Consider the following 25,871-nt stretch of genomic DNA (forward strand, 5'->3'; position numbering starts at 1 on the left):
TAGAAACCTTGCAGACTTTATTAATATTAACAAACTGTCCAGCTTTCATCTGTACACAACGACAAGAACGAAACCAGAAGAAAAATAAATCAACGATCCGGAGCTCCAGGAATCAGACACAAAACCGAGTTGAGCAAAAGATCTTCAGCAAACGTAGAATCAAGCGCCACTCTGGACAACGAGAACGGCAAGGAGCTCTATGGGTTCTCTGTGGGCCCCACACACACACACACACACACACACACACACTCGCCCTTCTCTGCTGGCTGACGCAGGGTCTTCTGGGATGTTCTGTACAATGGTGTCCCTTGGCGGGATGGTGAGTAGGCACGCTTCGATAAAACCAACATCAGATGGACAAGAAGGCAGTTCCACCAATCAGAATGTGTTCTGTACAAGCAGGGAGGGCGGGGCTTACCACACCCAACTTTAACCGGGACAACACAACAAACCCTTCCAAACCTGTTCAATCAACACGCAGAACAGAGAGCTTCAGGAGAGCACGACCACACGTTGGACTTTCCCTGGCGAGAGCGAGGACCCTTGACAACCCAGGACTAGTCGCCATGGCGGGCGGACGATACGATGACCCTGGACGCCATTATGGTTTAGACTGATTCTTATTCTTGTAGCACTGCTACAGTGAAGGTATTCAAAACCACAGCCTGACCCCTGACCCCCCCCCCACACACACACACACACACACACACACACACACACACACACACAGGTGGAGGTGCACACGCTGTTACTGGTTCCCTTTGGAACATCACACCATGCCTCCTCCTCTGTCAAGCCACTGCTGTTCAATGACAGACACGCAATGGCCACGCACCATAGCGCAGAAGCCCCATCACCAACTGGCGGTCTGATGATGGAACGGCAGCGCGACTGACGCACCTTCGCACACGTTTCAATGCTCGCAACATCATCAGGCAATGAAGCCAAGCCGGGTTCTGTCACCGAATGGGTTTGACTTGAAGGGAAAAACGAAAAAGAAAGGTTGTTTTACGAAGGACGTGTGCGAGACCCGGCGCAGCTCGACGCGTTGGCGGTCAGTAGCTTTCACCAGGAAGCCCAGCAAGCTTCTGGATGGGTAAAGAACCGGTGCAACACTGGAAACGACGTCTCCAAAAAATCAAAGAGCCACGTTTCTAGGAGAAGGTTTGACCAATCGTATTTTTCTCACATGCCAACATGAAGACGGGGAAGTTCGAACAATCCACCTTTTTTTTGCTGCTTCTGAACACATTGCCTGCAATGGAACACGCCGCCTCCCCCGCCGCGCTGCAGTGGTACGACCACACAAACGAAACAGACTTCTAGAGTGATATGAGACGACATGAGAAGATCCTGGATTTGGTTTTCTGATCGACGTAAAGCTTGGATGATGCAAACGCTGCTGAGCCTTTCAAGAACGTCTCATCGATACAACAAATCACAATCGTTCACCTTCATTCAGGCCTGACGCCATTTTAGTTTAGCAACTGTCAAAGCAAAAACCCGTGAAGCCTCAAGCATCGAAACGTGAATATTTGCTGGTTTTCTTATGTTGATTTAAGACCAGACGCAAATAACAATGCGAACATTTGTGTTATCACACTTCATACAAGCTTGTGCAACGCTGTGGGAAATGCGACCGCCATCATTTTAGAATCAACCATTCGGATGATTCAGATGTCGCACACGTTGGCTGCAGGTCGCTAAGTGACCACCGGCAGCAGCGGTCGTCCCCAACCAAGAGTCACGGACACCGACGAGTTCGGGTCGCCATCGTCTCAATTCATCCGCCTGGGAGCTGTGAGATTAGATGATATATACATGTATGTTTTCAGTTCACCGCTGGACTCAACCCCTACCTGACGCCCAGTGAGGCGTTCAAGGCCCTATGTGGAGAGTCAGCCAGCTCACCTGCTGGATAAAAGGCAACCAGAGAACATTCAGAGGACGGGAGGGGCTGCTTGACCGTTCGTAAACAAATAAATAAGGCGATGAATATATAAGCATTTATAGATATACAAAAGAAAAATGTGCAATGATTCCAACATCATCTTGACACAACACGTTCACAACTCCATTATAATCTGTATTTAATTTCTAATTCTGATTTTTTTTCCTGCATTGCTCAGTTTCCCCCGAACCAACCAGCACAAAACCGATCGACAAAACCACTCCTCCCAGTCCTCCCAGTCCAGGTTCCGACTGTGTCACTTCCAACGTTCCACACCTGGCTGCTAATCTGGGAGCTGGATGTGGTGCGTTTATGGCACAAGTTGGGAGCAGGGAAAACTAACGGACTGCATGAGGAGAGCTGAGGTGGCCAAGTCTGCCATCTTGAAATTAAAATTACAAAAAAAGAGAAAAAAGGTACATGAGACCAAATATTCCCACAGCAGGAAGAGCTGTGAGCGAGCCGGCCCGGAGCCAGACGCCCCCCCCCCGCGTATCTCATCTATGGCTCGACGGAGGGCTGGTTGGCACCGCCCACCTGGCAGTCCGCTGGCGATTAAATCTAACATACATCAGCATATTATTTTATATATATATATATATATATATATATATATATATATATATATATATATATATATATATTTATATATATATATATATATATATATATATATATATATATATATATATATATATATATATATATATATATATATATATATATATATATATTTATATATATATATATAAAATATCTTCAAAGCCCAAAAGACTCTGAATAAACTTTAGCAGGACAAACGAGAGGAAAACGGTAGAAAGACTGTTGTATCTCTCTCACTCACACACACACACACACACACACACACACACACACACACACACACACACACACACACCATTAAAATACTGGAGTCATTTAACCACTCTACAGATGAGCTTTTCCAATCCCAGTTTCTACACATTTACACTTAAATCCAATGACCCCATCACCTTCTGCAAGTCTTGACCTTTGACCTCAGCTCCTTACAACCCCCCAACCCACAGCAGAGGAGGGAGAAGGATTACAAAAAAAGGAAAGAAGTCCGGGGGAGGCTGAGTTTTGCACTGAAGCTTGGAAGAGAAACAAAAGAGGGTTGCAGCAGTGGGTGTGGCTTCAGTGAGTGGGCGGGGCTGATCTAGGGGCAGCTGGAGGGTTGTGGGTCGTGTCCTTCCTGCATGGACGCAACAGCAGCAACGACACTGGAGGTGAAGCGAAGCTTTGAGATGTGGAGGTATGGCTCGGGGGGGGGGGGGCAGGAGGAGGGGTTGGTTTGGTGGTGGTTGTTTCTCCCGTGGGCATGTCCTGACCCCGAAGTGGGCGGGGTCTACCTATCTTTCAGCTCCTGAGTGACACGTTTGGTGAATCTGCCACAGAGCAGCCCCATCATGAAGAGTAGCGCCACGCCCGCTATGATGACTGACAGGATGTAGTTCTTGGACGGTGATGTCATCACCTGCATGGCGAGGTCTGAGAAGCCCTCGGCGGGAGCCACCTGACAGGAGACGAGGAGAAGTCAGAGAGGATGTTGCATTAATAATCAAATATTCCACCGATCGACGCAGCTCGTCACTTTCAGACGCCGACTCCCTATCAAAGACCTCCACAACTTCACGTCCCACCCCAGATGCCAAAAATGACCACGACGACTTCTATCGCACTGTCACCCTGAGCAACGAGCTCCACCCAACCACAGGCTGAGTGGGTGTCAAGAGGGAGCGCACCTTGGCCGCGTAGCTCCACATGTCGATGCGATCCTGGAGTCTCTTCTTGCATTCAGGCTGGAGCCGGACACGTTTGTCCTGCAGCGCCTCCATCAAACACGACATCTCTGAGGCGCACACACACACACACACACACACACACACACACACACACACACACACACACACACACACACCAGTCTCATTTCTGTTGATTCCGTTAGTTACATCTCAAATGCTAAATTTCAGCTGGGAGGAGAAGTCCTCCGTCACTGTTACTCATTCAACAGCGTTGCCCTGAAAGTCTCCTTTTCTTTGTAATTTCAAGTCAAAGTCAATCTTTTGTCCTCGTCACTACAGGTGTGTTGTTAGTGGACTCACGGCGCCCCCTGCCGGGTGGGATGGCAGCGCAGTGGTGTTTGATGTCCAGGGCACAGGCTGTGTGAAGGACAGGGTCCACAAAGATGTCTGCCTTACTCTCCTTCAGCATGTTCAGCACCTCCTGCAGGGGGAGAAGGATGGCGAGGGGAGGGAGGAAGTTCATGTTAGAGTGGAGGAAACAGGAGGTGGACGGGTAACAAGGAGGAGTTCAATGTTTCAAAATGGCTCAGGACTGACGGCGAGGGTTTAGGCGGCCGCCATTCTTACCTTCTTACACGCTTCCTGTTTGATCTTCAGCAGGTTGACCTTCAGACACTCCTCTACCTGCCCCGTCTGCTCCTGAGCTGCTGCCTCCTCCGCACACAGCCGAGAGATCTGTATGCGTGCGCGCACACACACACACACACACACACACACACACACACACACACACACACAGTAAGTAACTGACAGCCGTGTTTCCTGCTACGACTCAAACTACACACAGTAGTCAGACATCTTTCCCCTGTGGGTCAAACGCAGCCATCTTGACTCAAAACTGCACGTCAACCCACAAAGCTCCATAAAAACACAACGCTTTTACTACTCTGATACTACAAATATGATCCAGATGTACAAGTACACAATGTGAATGTCTTTTTCAAGAGTAAACAGGAAGTAATTCAGCCTTTATGTCACTGCCAAGATGGAACAAATGTTCCCTTTAGACGCTCGAAAACCAGAGGAGACGTTTCACTTTTGGCATAAAAAAATGACCAAAACCAGAGCAGAAACAGACGTTGCTTCTCTTCACAGCGTGCGTGTGTACCTCAGGTGTGCAGTGCAGCTGCAGCTGAGGGTCCAACCTATAGTCCAGTGCCGACTCCTGCAGGATGACCCGGATCTGGTCCTCACAGTCTGTCGACAGACGCTGTAGAAACACACACACACACACACACGCCAATATTTAGAAATAATTACTTGAAACGCACCATCTTGTGTGTTTCTTGCCACTTGAGGGCAGCAGAGAGCCGGACGAGCCAATGTGCAGAGCTTTTGTCTTTGGGGTCATTTTGTAAGGGGAGAGTTGCCTTCTCACATCCAGGTGATGTGATCAGGTGATGTGATCGGGATCAGGTGAGCCAAGCATGTGTGAGCAGAGCGCCGAGTCTGACCTGATCTGCGTATTTGAGTTTGAGGCAGGAGATGACTTGACCCTCCAGCTCGCTGTCGGGCGTCGCCTTATTCAGGATGGGCTGACAGAACTTGGGGATGTCGGCTTTGCAGGCCTTCCTCAGAACCGGGTTCAGCCTGTAGTCTGGACAAACACTCGCGTTAGCCTCTGCGGTCCCGAACAACAAACTTCAGGCAAAGCCAACTCATGTAATAAAGAGAGCAGCAGCAACGATGGAGGTGAGGACAGCTCCATCTCAGAGGGCTGCTTCACCCGACTGAGCTGGTGCTGGTCCACCAGAACACAGCGAGGGCTCGTGGATTACTGAGCACACGGCTGGACTAAGAAGATCTGGAGAGCTAGTAGACGTGTCGGAAAAGGCACATGAAAAATGAAGTATTGCTTTAAGAGTATTTATCAATTTGACAATGAACACAGCTACTTAACTGCACCAGAGTTGGATTTAGCTTCGTTAGACGAGTGAGTGTGTGTGTGTGTGTGTGTGTGTGTACCTGTGTTCTGCGTGATCTGTCTCTTAGTGATCATCTGTTTGCATTTCGGATCCATCAGCTCGCTGTTCTTGTTCTGTTTGAGACACTGAAGAACGTTCTTCCCCTCTGACTCAGTACAGAACCTCTGAAACACACACACACACAGAGTTTAGAACACACCGTCACAGCAGCACCGGTTCACGGCGGATCCTCATTCATACCCTGATCATGTTCTTGCAGACTCTCATCAGCTGGTAGTCCAGCTCTGGATCAACCATCTCCACCTCCTGCAGCTTGAAGATCTTCTGGTGGCACCGCGGAGTCAGCTGACGCTTGTTCTCCTTCAGACACTCGATAACCTGCAGAGAACCAGAGTCCAGCTCTCTCAGATATTTAAAGGGTTTTTATTTGTAGACGTCTCTGCATACCAAGAATAACCACGAAGCTGCGTGGTTCCAAACTGGATGAAGCTACGATGCACCGAGACAGATTTAATGAAGTTTATAAGCACACGATCACTGCAAATCCTTCTGCCTTTATTTATGTTTCCACAGGTCTGGAAATGTCCATTAATGAATTCCATGATGTTTCCAGGTCTTTCATGACCTTGTAAACCATGTCCTGAGTGTGTGTGCGTGTGTGTGTGTGGCAGCTGACCTGTGCGTTGCCAAAGGCCACATTTTGACACAGCTTGTTGATGTCCGGTTTACAGGATTCAAACAGATCCGGTTCCAGGCGGATGTCCTCAGACTGCAGAGGTTCAGAAAGGATTCACACACACACACACACACACACACACACACACACACACACACACACACACACACACACACACACACGCACCATTTCTAAAATGCTCTTTTGTTTGTCATCAATTCGCATCACGTTTCTTCCTGAATATTCAGTTGGTGTCTCTCAAGTTTCTCACTCTCACAGAGAACTACAGCTGGTGGGCAGGATCTTTACTGAGAACAGAATTTAATTCATTTCCTGCTTCAGCTCATCTTCCTTCCTGCCACTCAGACTCCGCCCGTCACCGAGCTGCTGGCATCATCGTTGTTGGCCGATCTGTTTCCACCTGCACACTTCCACACTCTGGATCTGAACCCTGAACCCTCCCTGATACACACCTTCAGGGATGGGAATCTGCATCAGCTGATGAAGAGGACTGACCTCAGAATCAATGACAATGACTGGTAACATCTGTATTCAGCCCAAGAGAGTTCACGTGTGTGTGTGTGTGTGCTACTGCCCAGTGGTGTGCAACAGTTGTGAGCTCAACTGCTAGTTGTGGGTGGAGCTTCTTCTTGTCCTGCTGCTCAATGATCTTTAATAACAGATTGAACTGTTGGACTTCCTGTCTGAGCTGTTGTTTAGTCTCGGGGCAGCAGCTCGCAGCCTCCCTCACCTTCAGCGAGACATTCATCTTCAACTGTGACCGTCAGTGAACGTACCATCTCCACCTCCTCCACCCGCAGCTGTTTACGACACTTGACGGACACGCGCTGCTCCTTGGCGTCCTGCAGGGTGTCATTCCTCACGGTGGTGCTGAGGCAGATCACCACGTCCACCCTGAATGGGTCCAGAAGACACAAGACAGATTTGCAGCAAATATGTAGAACAGACGGTTTTAACCGTCTCTGAGAGAGTTTGTGCGTCTCACTTCTTCTTGATGTTAGGACACAACTTGAGGACGTCTTCCTTGCACGCCGTCTTAAACTTGTAGGAGAAACGAAAGTCTTTGATCTGAATCTGTGAACAGAAACAGCTGGTTAGCACGTAGTTGGTCCAGGATGCTGAACGCTAGATGCTCCTAAGACTCGGCACCACCTTTTCTATGTCTTTTCACAATACTTGTGTTTATGCTGCGCGATAAAGCATCAAGTGTGTTCAGATTTGACGCCGCAGCACTCAAGATCTTGCGGCGCTGAAACAACATATTTCACGGTTCTGCTCACCAGCTGGAAGTGCGTCACGCCCACCATACACTTCTCGTTCATCTCCTTCTGGTGTTTGTTCTGAGCCAAACACTCCATCAGATCGCCGGTGTCGATGTGGTTGTCAGCCACCTCCTGGCACACACCAACACACCAGAGATTCTCAGTCCAAAACCTGCTTCCAATACTGACACATATTTTCATTTGCAGTTTCTTGGTGTCCGTATTTTAGGATATTTATCATTTGATGATTTGCTGTGAGGCGATAACTTGACCTAGAAGCCTCAAAGTCTCAAAACGTGTCTAGTGATCCAGAACCAGGAGGCAGCGGGGACTTACATGGCAGTGGGCCTGGATGACGGGCTCACAGGCTCGCATCAGCAGCGCCTCGATCTGAATATCCTGCAAAAGCACCAAACACCAGATGCAGTTAAGACATAGCAGTGAGCTGAACAACTGGGCAACAATCAGTGTGTTGCCCTCTGGGTAGCAGCAGTGGCGGCGGCGGCGGCGTTACCTCCGACTCCAGCTCTGTGAGGTTTCCCACCACGTCTCTGCAGTCGGACACCAGGTCCTCCAGGTGGTCCTGAAGACACTCCAGTTCCTGTCCGGGCTCCGTCTTCTCGCTGCACCACTTCCCCAGGTCCGTCATACAGCGCCTCTGAAGCTCAGGGTCCAGCCTCACGTCCAGCGCCCTCTGGTGGAGGATCCTCTGCACCTCCACCTTGCAGTCCCTTGAGAGCTGGACATCGTCGGGTGTGGTTATAGAGACAAAGCTCATTCTTCTATTAACTATTTTGGAATGTACCAAATTCATTCAGAGGATTCAGAGGGACTGCAGCAGGGCTCTGAGTTACAGTTCAAAACTTCTCCTGTCAGGAAAACTAGATCAATTACGAATGCAGTCTTTAAATCTAAGTGACCAGTGAGTCCTCTTCATGAAGGACAACATTAACACCTTTTCACACACAGAGTGAAGGGTTTGATTCAAAAACAGCACAATTTTGGGTGGAAGCATCCATCAAGGACACTGCAGATTAGAAAACGCTTGATTATCCACTTTTGCATAATTAGAGGTTCCCATTGATTCTCACATCACAGCTCACTTAACCTCAACGATCAATCTGGATCATTCGCTTCACATGCATCGGTGCTTGATAGGAATAAGCAGAGACAATCTTGATGACGGCCGTGATCGTCCGTGTACTCACAGTGGAACCCGGGTTCTCTGCTTCAGACTCTCCACTGGGGAGCTAAGAGGATATTCCCACATCAGTCAGCCGGCTCACACACTCACTGTGGGTCTCATTACTTTTGAAGTTCTCCTTTTTACAGGCACAGCGACCCGACATTTAGTCAAACTAGATTTGGGTTGAAACACCAGTGACAGACTTCATCAACAGAAATAAGGGAGTTCCTTCGTTCCATAACAAATGTGCCGAGGGAGGTTTTTCTCATTCTGGTCGGTCTGCATTTTCAGCTTTCATAAAGCAGAGCTCCCTGTCACCAGCCGGTGTGGCCTTCAGGTAACAGCAACTTATACCTCCTTTACCTTTTTGAACAGTTTAGCTGTTAGCCATCAGTCACAGTTAGCTTCAAGCTAAATATACATTGCTGGCTCTTTCTGCATTCTGAAGTCACAAAGAAGTGATGCATCTTTGTGAGCTGAATACTCCTGTTAGCGAGAACTTCAAATCGGATGAACTGTCACTTTGAAAAAGAGAGGGGGAGGGGAAATAAAACTCCAACAGAGGAGGGAAAGGTGGAGACTCACCCTCCGTCCCTGCTCCACTGAGCGGTAGGCGTGGCGGTACAAGCAGGAGAAAATGGCGCCAGGCGGCATCATCTCACTGGTCTCGTTCCAGCCGTGTGTGTGGCAGAGTCGGCTGGCATCACCCTGACATTTCTTATAGAGGATGGGATCCAACCTGAGATCCAACACAGGTGGGAAGGTCCCATTAGTGAACAGCAGGGGGAGCCGAGTGGCTCGTGATCATTGTTGTTAACACAGCAGCAGAAGTCCTAGCAGCAGCGGAGGTGTAAAAAATAACAACAAATGAAAAAGTGACGTTAAAAGACAGAATACGAAATAAATTCCATTAGCAAGCATTTAAGAGACTCAGGCGAAGGAGGAAGAGGGAATCTGTGGGTTTATTCCCACATGTCTCATGAGCGATTCAGGACTTACTTCCAGTCCCTGGCGATGAAATACTGCAGCTCCAGCAGTCTGTGTTCACAATCCTCCACCATCTTATCAGTGTACAAATGCTCCATCAGACACGACAGAATCCTGCAGCAAAAGAATCTCCGCATCAGACGGATGCTAACAGAAGGTCCTCCTGCCCTCTCCAGGTGGATGTAGACATGTGACAGGTACGCGGTACTCAGTACTCAGCACTCATTCAACGGTTTGATTTACGCTGGCGAGAGCAAGAGTGAGAAGACAACTCACATGGGATCCCCGTTGCGGATGTGTTTACAGGCCGTCTGGATAACGGACTCGCAGGCCTCGTTGAGCGCTCGGTCGATGCGGTAGTCGGCTCCCGGGTCGGCTTCCTGGATCAGCGTCTGGAGCTGAAGACACACGACAAAACGCATTTGAAAACACCAGTGGGGACGGCCCTCCGCCCGAGGAGGCCGACCAGGTTTATTCTGAAGCATAAGACTGCAAATGGATGATTTTCAAACTAATTAAACCATTTCATCAAAAAACTGTCAGGAAATGGTGAAAAGGGATGATATACGCAATAAATGACCCCACTAGTTTATCTGAGTGAGCCTCATTAGCTGGAAAAGGACAGTTGTCTTTGTAAGGCCTGCTTTTGTCTCCAGTCAGACGTCAGGGTCTCCAACAAGCATCAGTCAAAGCTGAAGATCAAAGGCACAAACTGGAGCGTTTTTAGGTTTGCGTGTACGTCTTTTCACCGCCCTCTGACAGCAGAGGTGACAGGTCACGCTGTTTGGGTTGTAGTTAACATCGACGCCGACTCACCGCCCTCTGACAGTTGGGGTCGATGGCGCCCATGTCTCCCCGACCGACCTTCATCAGGCAGTGCAGCGTTCGTCCTTTGCGGTGCAGCCCGGAGCAGTGACCCTCAATCTCACTGCGACAGTGCAGCACAATCTCAGGACTCAGAGAGAAATCCTCCATCAGCATCCGCCTGTAGTCCATCATCTCTCCCTGACACTCGCCGCTGACCCCACGGCCTGACACACACACACACACACACACACACACACACACACACACACAGTTCCAGCTACTCAGAGTTGATTATCAGATGATGAATCTCATTTTTAACCTTTACTTTGTCCTTTCAAAACTGCTGGTCCTTCCGTTTGTACAGCACTGATCAGCGCAGCTCTGAGGGGAGGACGATGCATCTGAGCGACAGGAGGGGATGAGCGAGACACTTTCATTTGTGAAAACCTCCCTCAATATTCACTGTATACAAATGAAACCAGGAGGAAGGTGTTGCTGTCTTAGTCTAGTAGCTGTGCTATCCAGAGGTGGCAGCTGTGCTACTCGTGGCCTCCAGCGCCGCTCTCACCCACCCACACAGGTAGACCTGCTCTCACTCTCCACACGAGAGCACCAGCAGTTCCCATCGCTCTTCTTTGTTTTTGGTGAGTCATGCTCGATGGTACGAACGTAGTCACCGCTATCGGTGCCAAACCAGCGGCTGAGTGCAGCATCCTGGGCCTCTACACAATCTTTGGTAGCCATAGTAACAGCAGCATGGAGGACAGTGATGGATTTTCTGCTTTATTTTTTAACTTCTTACTTTAAGGTTTTATTCCTACACGTAGATTGTTGACCGTAAAGCTCTGCCCACTTGTTGTTGCAGACTAAAGCCAGATGTTAGCAGGTTTTTGGGAGGGGCTTTGATGAAGAGCGGCCTACCTCGATGAACAGCCGACTCAAGACAGAGCAGCAGGTAGGACAGGCGGGCCTCTCTGGCCCGTGGCATGTTGCTGTCCACGCTGCAGTGGTATTTCTTCAGGTCCGACTTGCAGGCTTTGGCCAGCGAGTAGCTCACCTTGTAGTCCTGAGCGATCAGCTTCTGCCTGGTGGTGAGTGCCTCACGGCACTGAGGACACGGACACACGGACACACACACCATCAGCGTTGCACCAGGGAATTGAAAGCTCAGTATTCAGCTCGAGAAATCGCTGTGTCAAAGTAACAACTTACAAAATGAGAACTCTAATTGAAAGCAAGGCAAAGCTTCCCGACTTCTTCACAGCTGCTCGATAAAATGTGAATGTTTCTGGCTGAGATGGAGACAGAAGTGAGCAGCACTCACCCTCTCAGACATCGCCTCCTCGAACTTGTGATTGAAGAGACACTTGTAAACTCGCCCCTCACCAGCTAATGTCTGCAAAACAAAGACAGCAGGACAGAGACTTGATTCCTCTAAAGGTTCCACCGCTGTGTCACGAGCATTTACCTTCCCTCGCAGGTGTAAAATATCAAGGCACTGATTAAAAGTTCCAAAACAGTGACATCACCATGTAACAGAAGCCTGTCAGCAAAATCTCTGCAGCTACTCACGTGTTCACAGAAACGCTCGCGGTCGTCGCGACAGGAAAAGTACAAGTAGCGATCAAGGTGGAAGTCGTCAGACGACAGCTCCGCCACCCTCATGATGGCCTTCTTACAGTCGTCCTTGATGGCGTGTGCCCCGGGCTGCTCCTCCGCCTCCCGCACCAAGCCTTTCTCCAGACAGGCGATCACCTCGCCCTGAGAGTGGATGTCCTACACCAGGATGAAGGTCGTGATGACAGCAGTGAAAATCAGAGGTTATATAGATAAATGAAATCAAACCGAACTCTCAAAACCACACACACACACACACACACAGGCGCATACACACACACACAGGCGCACGCACACACACACACAGGCGCATACACACACACAGGCGCGCGCACACACACACACACGCATGCATGCATACACACACCTTCCACTTTTCAGAGCAACACCATGTTGCTTTAAATATGACGTGCAAGTAGATAAGCAGCCCCCCCCCCCCATGCACATCGGGGATGAAGTGTAACTGTGGTTCCTTCACACTCGACCATTTGTTTCTGTTCACTTCCTGTGATTTGAGTCCCAGCATTTACACTTGAACGGATTCAACTTTAATCTTTTTCTTCTTTCACCGCACATTCTTCACCACATGTTGAGCAAAGCAGTTCCTGATTCTGAGAAGCTGTTGTGCTGCTGGTGGTCAGAGGGGGAAGAGGTGGCAATCCAGCGCCGAGTGAGAAATGATCATGGTCGTTCTCATCCTCAGTGCAAGCAGCTCCGGCGAGGCGCCGAGACAGACTCCCGCCCTGCTCCACTCCTAATTGCGCCGCCGTGATATCCCATAAGAACCTTGTGCTTAATGAGCTTGTCAGGTTTAGCTGGGCTGAGTGGGAGAAAACTGGCGTGTCTTATCTCAGCTGAGGTGCGCTTTGACCAGCTTTCTGGGTTTACAGATGGCGTGGAAGCGGCGCTGAAGCCTCGAACCTGCAGCTTCATTAACAGACGTCTGATCGCAGGTCTTAGTGGGTCGGTACAAACCTTCTCTCCCGTGCTGATGCTGCCACAGTGCAGAGCGTTGATGTCATCGCGACACTTGTCCATGAAGCCGCAGATGAGCCGGTAGTCACTGAAGATGATGCTGGTCATCTTGGTGATGTACTGGTTGCACTGATACTCGCTGATGTTGCCACGGTGATCCACCAGGCAGGACACCAGGTAGCCTTTCCCCAGCTCCTCCGCTGCACACTCTTTAATCTGAGCAGGAACACAGTGTGGTGAAGCCGCTTCCTTCGGTCCATACAGGCCATTCGTTACAGCATGACGCAAAATTCATTCTTTTACTACAAAATGGCCGTCTCTAACTCAGATATCTACATAATCCCACTGACTTTAGCGGATAAATACTGCACTCAAAATGTGAATGAAATGAATGCGTCACGGATTTGTTGGGTTACAACAGCAGATGTGTGTCGAACAATAAGTTGGGGCAGGCGGGAGGAAGGCGTGATTCATCAACTCCCTCTGAAAACTGAGCCGTCGGTTCAATTTGCCTCATAACGTTCTGGGTTCTGAAGGTATTCAGAGGTTAGGGACTGACCTCAGAGATGGTGGTCCTGCAGACCTCCACAGCAACAGACTCAAACTTTGGGTCGGTGGTCAGGTTCAGCTTGTAGTTCCACAACAGCTGGAGGGACCAAGAAACATCTGGATTACACACACTGGAAGCTTGGAGCTGAAGCCCCAAGGAGCGATTCGTCAGGCAGCAGAACTCATTCGTTCATTGGGATTAGTTTTCACATCTGGCCCCTCCCACCTGTGCTGGGGGTTTGATGTTCTTCATGTTGTCATCTCAGCTCAGCAGATGAACCAGTAACATCTAAGATGACCTGAATGACATCGTCATCCAGGGTGGATTAGCGCTGTGACATCATCAGGCTGCTGATGGTTCAACAGCTTGGCATAAAGTCAACAGCACAGACCAGACAAACCAGAGTGTCAGGGTCGTTTGCACAATGCGCAACTAAAGCTTTGGATCACTTGACAACCTTCGCAATCCCCACGCATCAGGAAATGACAGAGAAACAGAAACAGAGAGTTTCAACTGCTCGCCTGCATCCCAAACGCCAAGAGCTCAAGATGACATCAAATACGCCACTTTGTCTTTCAGTGTAAAACAAGTCAAAGCAGCAAACTGTCCCACTGGAAAACCTGGATAAGTGATTTGAATGGTCTTGAGATGTTTGACAGAGTGCATGCTGGGAAGTTGTCTAGGAGTAACTCCAGAAGAGGAAACACTTACGTGGTTGCATTCAGCAGCAATCTCAGTTTCCTGAAACAGAAGAAGAAGAAAAGTGAAAGTGTCAGGTTCCAGATCATCGGGCCAGTTCAGACATGAATACACCGTCAGCCTCCAGCGCCTGGAATCCATGTGGCCTAAACTGGAGAACACAAACAGGCCATCTTTGGACTGCGCAACGTCCCAGAATCCATTGGAAATGTATCTGCACACTAGGAGTGGGGACCGAGTGGGGCGGGGCCACATTTATGCAGCTTTCACACACGAATGGAACATGAACAGTCAGTGAGGAGTGACACACTCCTCCGAGTCATTCGGCTCATTTATCGCAGTAAAAACCTTCCAGCTTCCAGTGTTGTGTTAACTTGATGTTGCCATCGACTTCTTCCTGCCTGCTGCGCTGACCTGAGCTGATCTGTCCGGCCCCCTCAACCACCAGCTTCCCTTCCCTTTGCCCAACCAAACCTCAGATTACTGCCATATTCCCGATGGACAACTGGCTGCGTGTGTGTTTGAAATAAGAGACCTGGAGAGTTCCTGACTGCTCACCACATGCCGGGAATAGGAGGTGTGTGTGTGTTTGAATGTGCATGTTTGTGTTTTATTTACGGTTGGTTTCTGCACACAAGTGTCACAATGCTCCTCACACAGTCAGTAAATCAGTGCACTGGGGGTGTCAGGCTGGCCGGGGGGGGGAAGAGGAGGACGGCACAGATGTGAGACCAGACGCGGTCAGTGGTGAAGAGACACGAACGCAAGCTCCCGGAAATGTGACGGACACAGCGAGAGAGGATAAACGTGATCGACCGCTGGAGTTTTTCTTTCCTCAGGGTCAAAATGGATTATTAGTGAGGTGAGAAGGCAATAACTGATATTCAGTCACAGTAAAAGTCAAATGTGAAGTGAAAAATATGTAACGCAATAAAACTCCAACAACAACAGACAACTTTCACCTCCAACGCAGGCTAAAGTAGCGAATCTCAGCTGGGCAGGAAGCAGAGGAGCGCCGTCACAGGCCTCGACACTGAGCGCCAGCAGGAGGAGAACTGAGTCACTGCGCCTCGCTACGGTCAGACTTCCACGGCCTGCGCAGGCGGACGATAGTCGAACCATCACGCAATGCACTCAGCACGTTGGCAATGTGAAGGGAGCAGGCCTCAACCCCTGAAGCCTGAAACCCGTATGTGTGGGGTGCAGTCTGGCGCCCCGGCTCGAGGAAGTTGGCTGAAGGAAATTCCTGTAGCGGACGTCCCCTGAACAAGGAGCGCTGTCTGTGGACACTGTGGATCGGAATGCTGCTCTTGTTTAAGCGGGTGCGACCTCCATTACTGATGCTCGCCATCGCCACAGAGTGTGAGCACAGAATGTACCACGCTGAGGGTGACATGGGGAGTTCAACCGGATGAAACCGGTCCGGTCTGACCGAAGATCAAACAACCCCTGAGTTTCATGGTGAGAGAGAAATCGGTCCTCACGTCTCGCTCCAGCTCGGTTCCCTGTTCTGCTCCAACTGATCGTTTTCATTAATGACCTCCCTTTAACAAAATCACGAGACAAAAAGGGTTGAACGAAGCCGGCCTGTCAATTTTTCATTTGCCAGTCCCCCAACCGTAGATATCAGTGCTTATCTAACGCACACCCAGGTTGCCCCCTGAACGCACCACAGAGCTGCACGTCTCCCTCCCTCTCTGACATTCATTCGTCTCAAACAGATGTGATCACACCTGCACTGTGACCCAACGCTGCACACCATGAACTCTCCTCTGAGCGTTCATGCTGCAGGAGAGGCGGAGTCAAACTTCCAAACACCGACAGGTCAACGGTGCATCGAGAGCCACGGAGAGCGGATGAGGCTGCATTCAAGTGCACCGCCTCAACTTTCAGGCCGGTACCATTGCTGGTCAGGACTGGCCTTTCAAAGATGCTGCTCTTGGATTTACTTTTCTAGCTCAAATTCAGACGTCATTACAACAATTTTTAAATAATCACAGAGCCACGGAAAATTCAATACACTAAATTCTGTAATTATTGTAAATGAAAAATGCAGTTAACAGAAAACTCCAGTTTGGTGGTGGAGGGTGTCGTCTCTGCTCTGTGTGGATGACGTGGTCCTCTTAGACCATCAGGCCACCACCTCCAGCTCTTGCTGGGACAGTTGGCAGCTGACTGTGAAGCAGCTGGGATGAGAATCAGCCCCTCCAAGTCTGAGGCCCTGGTCCTCAGATGGTGAAGGGTGGTTTGCCCACTCCAGGTCGGGGGGGAGGTCCTGCCTCAGGTGGAGGAGTTCAAGTATCTCGGGGTCTTGTTCACGAGTGAGGGTAGGATGGAGCGGGAGATTGACAGGCGGATTGGGGCGGAGTCTGCAGTGATGGGGGTGCTAAACCAGTCCGTTGTGGTGAAGAGGGAGCTTAGCCAGAAGGTGAGGCTCTCAGTTTACCTGTCAATCTACGTTCCAACCCTCCCCTGTGATCATGAGCTCTGGGTAATGACTGAAAGAACAAGATCCTGAATACAAGCGGCCGAAATGAGTTTCCTCCTCAGGGAGGCTGGGCTCTCCCTCAGAGACAGGGTGAGAGGCTCAGTCCTTCAGGAGGGACTCAGAGTAGAGCTGCTGCTCCTCCAGGTAGAGGAGTCAGTGGAGGTGGTTCAGGCATCTGGAGAGGACGCCTCCCTCAGGAGGTGAGGAGGCCTTGGGGCCGAGCCAGGACACACTGGAGGGATTAAATCTCTGGGCTGGCCTGGGAACGCCTCAGGATTCCCCCTGAAGAGCTGGTGGAAGTGGCTGGGAGAGGACAGTCTGGGCTTCCTTGCTGATGCTGCTGCCCCTGTGACCCGGACCCACTGGATAAGAGGAGGAGGAAGAGGAGGACTCCAGGACATTCCTAACCCATTTCTTTCTACATTAAACAAATTCAGATTGTTGAAATCCAACAATAATTCATTAAAAAGCTCCTATATTTGAGCTCTAATGTGTTCTTGACATTTGTAGTCAACACTGCACCCTGAAACTACAAGTACCACATCAAGGTGTCACAGTGACCTTTAACTTTGACCACCAAAATCTTGGTTTAGAAACTGTGCCATGGGAGATGATTTCCAAAATAAAAGTTTGAGTGTTGAAGAAACACGGTGACTGATACTAAAGCCTGTGCACCTGCGGCATGAGACACACTTCTACAAAGAAATCTTTGAGCACAGATTCCCTCAGAACGTGTCTTTCAGGTCATTTCATGTTCCCACTTACTTTCATCGTTGTTCTCTTAGCCGTTTGTTTTTCTCAATAGAAACCAACCCCATGAGGAGCTCTTGACGACGTCCAGGGGCTTCGCCTCAGCAGAGGCTTCTGTGACTTTCAGGCCAGCTGCCGACGGAGTGACTGGAGGGCAGCTGGAGGTTGAAGCAGCAGTTCTGGAGCTGCAGGCTGCCACCAGCGTTTGACTCTCCACCCAGGAAACAGCGGCTTTTGTTCCCAACAGTTGAGCCCATCAGGTGTGTGACAAATGTGTGTATTTTCACCACCACCGACTACACAATGATAACAACACACGATATTTCAGTCGCACGTGAAGGCCAGCAGCTCCACAGCGATGGCCGAGCTGGTGACCACAGACTCCCCGGTCTCATTCACGAGCAGCACCTGGCTTCGCTTCATATCAGATATCAGCGCCACGAGCTAGCACGCTCACAACGTGGACACTGTTGACACGTGCACACAAACGGCAAGTTTAGAAAATCCAGAACAGGAAATGTAAAGCACTCTGAGCTGCAACCATATTAGGAAAGGTGAAAAGTGCATCAGGCTCATGATCACGACTTCTGTTGGATACAGAACTTTGAGCCGTCTCTGATTCCGCTCATGAACATGTTTCTGCTGTCAGCTAGGCAACATCTCCAGATTTGAGTCAGCTGATCAGACTGAGCTCAGAAAATAGAAAACTGGTGCATCTCTAGAAACACACACACACACACACACACACACGCCAGGGAGACAGCCTTGTGTTGTTCAGTTGAAGTTTGCTTTGGGAGTGGTTTGTTATCCTTTTAATCAATTATTCCTTGTTTAGCTGTGACTGGTGTGATGAGGTCACTGGTCAAACAGGTTCCCATATCGAAAGCAAAGCAAACTGGGATCGTGTTGAGTTTACGCTAAAAGCACCAACTGATGCAGTTCTCAGGTCAGAGCCAGCACAGGCCTGAGTGATGCAACCACGCACACCAGTGACAGAACAATTCCATGAAAACACCTGTTGCATGAGCAAAAACACAAGATGGTTCCAGCTCTGACTCAGAACCAGCCAACAAGATCCCCTGATCATGGGATCTCATGGGCTCCAAACGCCACACTAGCTGAACAACAGTAGCGCTTTAGGAAAAAAAACATCATATTGACACCCAAAAGAGCCACAAAGGAATGAGCCATAAAACCTTGAAATAAGCCCCCACTGCTACCCCCTGCATTCAGGCTTCCATGGGACCCTGGTGTAGCTCCTTCATAGGCTGACATTAGCTTAGCGGCTGCTGGTGGATGAAAAAGGAGGGACTACAAACACACCTCAGCCCTGACATGACCACTTCCTGTTGGACTACAAACACACCTCAGCCCTGACATGACCACTTCCTGTTGGACTACAAACACACCTCATCCCTGACATGACCACTTCCTGTTGGACTACAAACACACCTCATCCCTGACATGACCACTTCCTGTTGGACTACAAACACACCTCATCCCTGACATGACCACTTCCTGTTGGACTACAAACACACCTCATCCCTGACATGACCACTTCCTGTTGGACTACAAACACACCTCATCCCTGACATGACCACTTCCTGTTGGACTACAAACACACCTCATCCCTGACATGACCACTTCCTGTTGGACTAAAAATGTACCCATTAAGCACTCAAACAAATCAATACTCTATTGTGACATGCATGAAAAGTTAGCTGAGGACGTTGGTAGCACCTGTGTCCACGTTCACAGGTGGATTCTCGTCTCTTGGTCTGAACACATGAGGGACCTGGCATCAAACCCATCCAGCACCTGCATGGTGAACCGTGACAGTAAACCAACTCAGCCTCCTCCTAATATCAAGTGGAACATCTCACACCATCAGAGACGGTGGGCGGAACCTCAGTGTCCACGTGCGTTTGCTGTTCCTGTCTTTCTGACATGCAGCACTCCAGGCCAGGAGCAGGGACGCCACGTTTAGAGGAGTTAAATGGTGAAAGTCTTCCTCCACTGTCACAATGTTCAGCTCCTCAGACGCCATCTGATGGAGTCCAGGTGAACATCCATTCATGGTCTTACTGAAGGGGTCTAACAGGGACGACGAGGACACGTGGTGGCCTCACGCAGCTGACGCACCGGAAGCCTCCATTCTCTGCAGCCTCCTCCCTCTGGACTCTGAGGCACCACGTACACAAAACCACAGCCACCAGCCAGACTGACAGCGGCCGAGCTGGAGACACACAAAAATGCTTCCAGTCTAAAAGCAGCTCTCAATCTCACCCTCCATGCACAGCGCCAACGGAGCAGGCAGCGCTCATGATGATGCAGCAAGACCAGATGTTACGCCAAAACCTGTTTCACGGGACTCGCTGCATTCACACGCGGATCAAACGACCAAGTCGAGCTCTTTGATCTGAAACACCATGAACACAGAAGAGGATTTCTTCCAGAGCCTTTGAACAAAAACAGAGAACGTGTGGGAGTCGTGTGTCGGTGCGAACACGTTCAGAGTGTCGTGAATATCATGGCTGGACAGATCTTGCCTCCAAAATAAAAGCAGCTATGATTTATTATTGTTTTTTTAGCCTTATTTTCTCTTGAAAGCCTTAGTCTGAAAACCTGGAGGTCAAGAGTTTGGTTTGACACCGCGGACAGGAGCATCCCATCACTCTGGCCAGCGTCTCTCCTCCATGGTGACGCTAAACTCGGTGTTTGTCTTCAAAAACAACCGTATTCACGTCTACATTCTAGGTGAAATCTTTACAGACTTGATGAGGAAACATCTTACTGCAAGAGCAGCCGGCAGGTTTCATGTCTTCTCGAGGACATGAAACTTTTAATTTAAGAACTTAAACAACAATTATTCTGATGACCAATGCACCATTCAAAGGTGATTCAGCCTCATCACGCGGAGCTAAACTTTGAAACCTGCTCTTTGGGAGTAAACAATACACCAGTCACGCCTTTGTTTTCAAAGAAATTCACCCGTTAGACGCTGCAATAATTCAGGGATCCTCGCCAGCGCCAACACACCCGCCATCTCACAGCCGTGACCAACAACAGCATCCCACACTAACGTTATCATGCTCTTTCTGCTCATGACGTAAAACGTCGATCAACGTGGCATTAAAAATGTCACATGATAATCATCATCAGCCAGCCAACCGACACCAATAAACAAGGGGGGGGGGGTTAACCACTGACTTCCTGAATATCAAATGAGGTTATTTTTCCTTCTTTCCATGAACCTTAAATATCAAGCAGGAGAGGACTCAGCGCCATGGTCGTTTAATCAGAATGTGACATCAGCTCCCACCAGACTCGACGCTCGCTGTGTTTGTGTGTGCAGGCGGGTCAGAGCAGCGGGTCCTGGTCAGGAGGTTGATGAATGTTGGCAAAACAACGGATGAAGAGCACACAACAACGCCGCTGGCATCAACCTGACAATCTGCCTCCTTTAGGAGATTTGCCACTGAGGGGTGTGAAGACCCTCGATGAGCGCGCGGCTGCAGACGGAAGGGACGCAGATCAGCAGAGCCAAAGCGTCCCTCCATGTTCGTATCAACAGAAGTCAAGAGGAAGCACAAGCTTTCATATTTGGCACCAACCAACGGCTGTTTGTCCGGTTTTTGACCTCCTGTGCTGCCCGCCGCTGCTCTCAGTCAAACACACCCACCTTCCCTCCGCTTTCTGCCCCCCCACCGCTGCAACATTTTTGCTATTACGCCTGAACACTGATGAACTTCAGCAGAACACGCGGCGCGTCTCCTCCCCTACGGGCCGACGTAGCCGAGCCCGTCCATCTACCCCCCCTTCCTTTTGTCTCCTGACTTCTTTCACTCACATTTCCTCCACGTTCAGAAACCTCCCACTGGGAGGACGGCCTTAGAGCTCCTCGTTTCCTTCCGCACATCTCGTCACATGTCTCCAGCCCCTCCTTGACCTTTATATTGAATAGGACTGGAAACACACGAAGAGCACCTTGTGATGACCCCACCCCCTCCCCCAACCTGTCTCGTGATTGTGAGTAAGCAGATTTCAGGGGGACAAACCAGAACTTGTCTTCGTGGCTGTCAGCGCCTGATAAGTCATCAAGAGTCTGCTGGAGTTCCTCCTGCAGATGACAAGCCGCTAATGAGCTTAAAGAAACCGGCCGCCAGCCGGCCGGCGCTCAGGACCTGAACGTGCCTACAGCTTCTGACCTGAGGAGTCAGAGGTGAATCACAGAGACCAGAGTTGGAGTCGGCTCCTTCTGACTTGTTGAACTCTGCTCTGTTGACTGAACTATGAACACATGAAGCAAGAGGATGGATAAAGCTGTGAACTGTTCCTGAGCTGTAGAGCCTGAGTCTCAGTCGACCACGGAGGCTTTCCTGCCTGATGACCTGAACCCTCGGCCGTCCCTCGTCATCAGTGTCTGCAGATACTGGGGGTGTTTTAATGTAACAGCTCAGCTGGGCTCAAACTGGTGAGGAAACGCCAGGGTGGCGACTTCTGTGTGACCAGCACACTTCTGGAGGTGACCTTCACTTCTTAAACCAGTCCTGCAGCTGATGTGGAGGGTTTGGGTCAGCGGCTCTCCCAATGAGGTCACCGACACCAGGGAGCGATGAAGGTGGGGCTCCCTGTATCTCGGTCAGGAGGGGAAGAGAGGCCATCACTAACACGCCACTTGATGACTCTGGAAACTCGATGTATCAGTTTTAAACAATGTATGACTGAAGGTGCAAAGAATGAAGTTTACGTGATTGGATACTTGAATAAGACATGAACTGCTGTGTATCTGACGGCTGCTTCCTGGTGGTTTTCAGTTCACTTGTCTTTGCAGATGTGATCAACCTGGTAGAAACCGGCTCACTGGACGCATGCAGTTTGGGTCTGCTGCCAAACCCTGGTGCCGTGTTTTCTGGGTGATTAGAGAGGCCAAGTGTGATCCAGCTCGTCATCTGCAGGTGGGGTTCCGCCGGGACAACAACCACTGGCCTGGAGCTCCAGCGGTCGCTCACCCGGCCTGGAGGGAGGCAACCGGCAACCTTTCCCAGGAAATGAGCTTCCCAGACGGGGACAATTCAAACTGGCCTGCATGCACCGTAAGAGCCGCCAATTACACCCCCGTTAATTGGCGGCTGCGAGTGTCTTACAGGTGGAGCAGAGATAAACGCAGCCGCTGTATTTAGTTTAAGGTTTGTGGTTGAGCATCGCGCCGCGGTTAGCAACATGCTAGCTGAGAAGCAGCTGACAGGTATTGGCTTCTACCTGGAGACGGGTTGCTGGGAAGCCAACAGGGCTGAACCGAGCCTTCCTGCTGCGGGGTGATGGTTGTGGTTATGGTGTCGATGCACATCAACAGGCTCCTGACATGCGACCCCGAACTGCTCAAAGAAACTGCCCGTGTTTCGCGGCAGCAGCTCGGGGTCGATTCCCTGCCGGCACGCTGAAGATCATTTTTAGTTACTGGGTGACAGTCATGTCTTCTGGTGGATTCGGCTTACCAATCTCCCACAAAGTACTGTTCATTTCGGAGCACCCCTGTTTAATCGTTAAATCGTGACGTGAAATACGAGGAATATGAGGCGAGGATGGTGTACAGCGCCTTTGGTGGGTTTTCATCCTCCCGCATCGACTAGCGGCTCCCGGTGACTGAAACAACCTGTAAAGTCACGCCCGACAGTCAGTGACAAGCTGACGAAGATAACAAAACCCAACTTTGCTCATTTTTGACCGGTATTCGGCGTGACGGTCTCTCAACGCGAGCGGTCGCGGCTGGCTAACGGTATTAGCTAACGTTAGCTGCCCGGCAGGCACACCCCGCCTCCTCCCCGACAACCACAGCACCTTCCCCCACTAACTCACCTCTTTCTTGTCCTGGAGACACTCCAACACCGCCAGGTTATTGTTCCAGGAGTGTTTGGGGCAAAGCCGGGTCAGGTCGTCCTTACACACCGCTTCATCAGCCAACTTCCAGCCGGTAGAGCGCCTCCGATGCACCGAGGCCCCAGCACCCGGGTTCCTCTCGGCGGCTACTGCGTTCGCCAAAGCCGGTCCTCCTCCCCCGGGTTGGTTCTGTTGGCTGTCGGGGTTCGCTCCCGGTTTAGCGACAACATTGTTGTCGTCTCGAAGTGAGTTCACAAACGGCGAGATGCACATCAAAAACAAGAGAAGAGGAACACGTATACAGTCCGCCATCTTCATAGAGCCAGTCAGCCTACCGTTGCGTTCACGGGCTGTCGGAAATTACGGAATCCGGCATTGCTCACCTTTTTTTCTTTCTTTCGAGGATTCGCTCATGAATAATTGATGAGCGTGGGTGGGCTCAAGCTGCGAGGAGGAGGAGTGGACAGTGATGAGTTCTGTTTGAACCGAAACTTACATGATCAAGTTATAACTATGGATTATTACATTATTTTCATGTTGAAAAGTTTCGGACGAATGACAGGAAATGAGACTAGTTACTATTTTATCATTATTAAAAAGCAAAACTATTAACACAGCTATTGAAATTTATTGTTAGAGATAAAAAAAATCATTAAAAATGTTTATGCAAGTGAAAAAAACATGTTTGTGTTGTTTGCTGAGTTCTAAAAGTTTGGTTTGTGTTTCAGGTGAAGGCCCTTCAGGTGTTGACTCATCCTCACCGCCACGGAACTGAGGAGGGCAGAAATTTCTGGATTCCAACCGTGTGACAGTGTTTTTAATCACAAAAGTATATTCAGTAAAACAGCTTGATTGCTCTTTGATTAAATTTGCTTTGAAAAGTTTGATTGTTCCACTCACAGAAAAGGTTTGCAATCAATAAATATGCAAAAGGAAAAAAACCCAAATCTTTGATATCAACTCAGCTCCCAACACCAGTCTGCTATCAAGTGTTGACCGCAAACATTTTTAGAGAATCTAAAAATTTTTGGGGTTCATGCATCATAAGATGATGCCTGCAAACGTGTAAGAAGTGATGGAGGAGGGAAAAACATCTTTTATGAGAACTTGAAACTCAAAATGAAGTTTCTGGATGAAGTGTGATTCAACATAATGTGACACATGAAGAATCAGGAAGATTATCGCTCTGTTTGGAGTGAGAGGACAAACACTGAATACCTTCTGTCAAAAGAGAGAAAAAGTTCTCTTGCCTGAGATGTTGGTAAAACCAGCAACGGTCGCATCCAACAAGCTCATTCAATTCAAAACGCGGTGCTCGGCAAGATTCTTCACACATTCAATCACCGTAATCATTCAGTATTCCAGAAACCAGGTGTGGAACCAGCGAGTCACTTCTGCTGACATGTCTCCCACCCAAAAGTTCCTAAGTGCAGTTCAGGTCACCTCATACTTCTGCACATGTACAAAATGCAAGTGTACGAGCAGTCCTTGAATGCAGCACCCAGTAGATTTGTACAGTTGGTAGAGGTTTGATTCTAGATCGGTTCCCCTCATTCTATGTGGAGGAGTTCTAAAGACAGACAAGGTGGTGACCAGTGGGCCTGCGGGTGCTGTTTCCTCCGTTTGGCCTCGAAGAACCTCAGAACACCGAGGAGACGCGACTGAGAGGAATGTTTTTGACAAGAACGTGAAGATAAAGTGTCTCTCCATGAATGGACGACGGTTGTTTAAAAAGCTTCTGTAAATTCTCAAATAGCAACAAAACTGGCTTAAAGAACCCTGGAGACAGTTCCACCTACAGAACCTGAGAACCATACTGACTGTGGGGACTTGGCTTTTACTTCCCTCCATGTTCTCCCTCTTCTCCTGTTGAGGGTGGTGGGGGTGGAGCCTATCCCAGCAGCCTTCCCCCTGGACAGGTCACCAGTCCATGGCAGGGCCAACACATAGAGACAGACAACCATTGGCTCTCCCAGCCACGCCTACGGTCAATTTAGAGTCTGGATTAACCTGGTCCCTCTTGATGTCTTTGGACTGTGGAGGAAGCTGGAGTACCAGAGAGAACCCAGCAGGAACAGGGAGAACATGGAGACTCACCCAGAAAGACCCCGTGCTGCAGCCGGGGCTCCACCCACAACCTTCTTGCTGGGGGGCCACAGTGAGGACCACAGGGAGGACCACTGCTCCACTGCGTTCTTAATACTTCTTTTTGGAGTACTTTTATACAAAAACCAGCCAATCAGCCATCTGACACATCAACGATGTAAAGATGAG

The 25,871-nt window shown here is 49.7% G+C and overlaps 1 protein-coding gene and 1 long non-coding RNA gene across 3 annotated transcripts; one reads left to right on the top strand and one right to left on the bottom strand.

The window, feature by feature from the left end:
• On the bottom strand, nucleotides 1-23,976 carry glg1a (golgi glycoprotein 1a). 2 transcript variants are annotated; one of them, XM_086209863.1, is made up of 26 exons: nucleotides 23,577-23,976; nucleotides 14,492-14,521; nucleotides 13,790-13,876; nucleotides 13,231-13,446; nucleotides 12,211-12,414; nucleotides 11,963-12,034; nucleotides 11,560-11,746; nucleotides 10,648-10,862; nucleotides 10,108-10,229; nucleotides 9,844-9,945; nucleotides 9,430-9,583; nucleotides 8,867-8,908; nucleotides 8,173-8,397; nucleotides 7,995-8,057; nucleotides 7,677-7,790; nucleotides 7,382-7,470; nucleotides 7,173-7,290; nucleotides 6,376-6,468; nucleotides 5,940-6,077; nucleotides 5,740-5,863; nucleotides 5,229-5,371; nucleotides 4,883-4,984; nucleotides 4,342-4,449; nucleotides 4,075-4,195; nucleotides 3,715-3,821; nucleotides 1-3,485 (listed from the first exon to the last, which is right to left on the bottom strand). In XM_086209863.1, exons 1-26 carry the CDS (start codon nucleotides 23,913-23,915, stop codon nucleotides 3,318-3,320), a joined length of 3,483 nt encoding a protein of 1,160 aa, XP_086065989.1. In that variant the 5' UTR covers nucleotides 23,916-23,976; the 3' UTR covers nucleotides 1-3,317. The 2 variants fall into 2 exon arrangements, with proteins under 2 accessions (XP_086065989.1, XP_086065988.1); XM_086209862.1 differs by lacking the exon at nucleotides 8,867-8,908.
• Nucleotides 21,837-24,487, top strand: LOC147259466 (uncharacterized). Its single transcript, XR_015117291.1, has 3 exons — nucleotides 21,837-22,338; nucleotides 22,535-22,813; nucleotides 24,326-24,487. It is a non-coding gene; the product is annotated as an uncharacterized LOC147259466 (long non-coding RNA).
• Nucleotides 24,488-25,871: the final 1,384 nt, after the last annotated feature.

Source organism: Aulostomus chinensis, chromosome 7 (assembly GCF_037954235.1).
Source record: "Aulostomus chinensis isolate RoL2024-O1b breed Wild chromosome 7, RoL_Achi_v1.0, whole genome shotgun sequence".
Taxonomy (NCBI): domain Eukaryota; kingdom Metazoa; phylum Chordata; class Actinopteri; order Syngnathiformes; family Aulostomidae; genus Aulostomus; species Aulostomus chinensis.

Coding starts and splice junctions, on each gene's coding strand:
- glg1a (XM_086209863.1), bottom strand. CDS start 23,915: ATGAAGATGGCGGACTGTATACGTGTTCCTCTTCTCTTGTTTTTGATG. Junction 12,035..12,210: donor GCGAGCGTTTCTGTGAACAC/GTGAGTAGCTGC, acceptor TTTGTTTTGCAG/ACATTAGCTGGTGAGGGGCG. Junction 4,450..4,882: donor AGCTGCACTGCACACCTGAG/GTACACACGCAC, acceptor GCACGCATACAG/ATCTCTCGGCTGTGTGCGGA.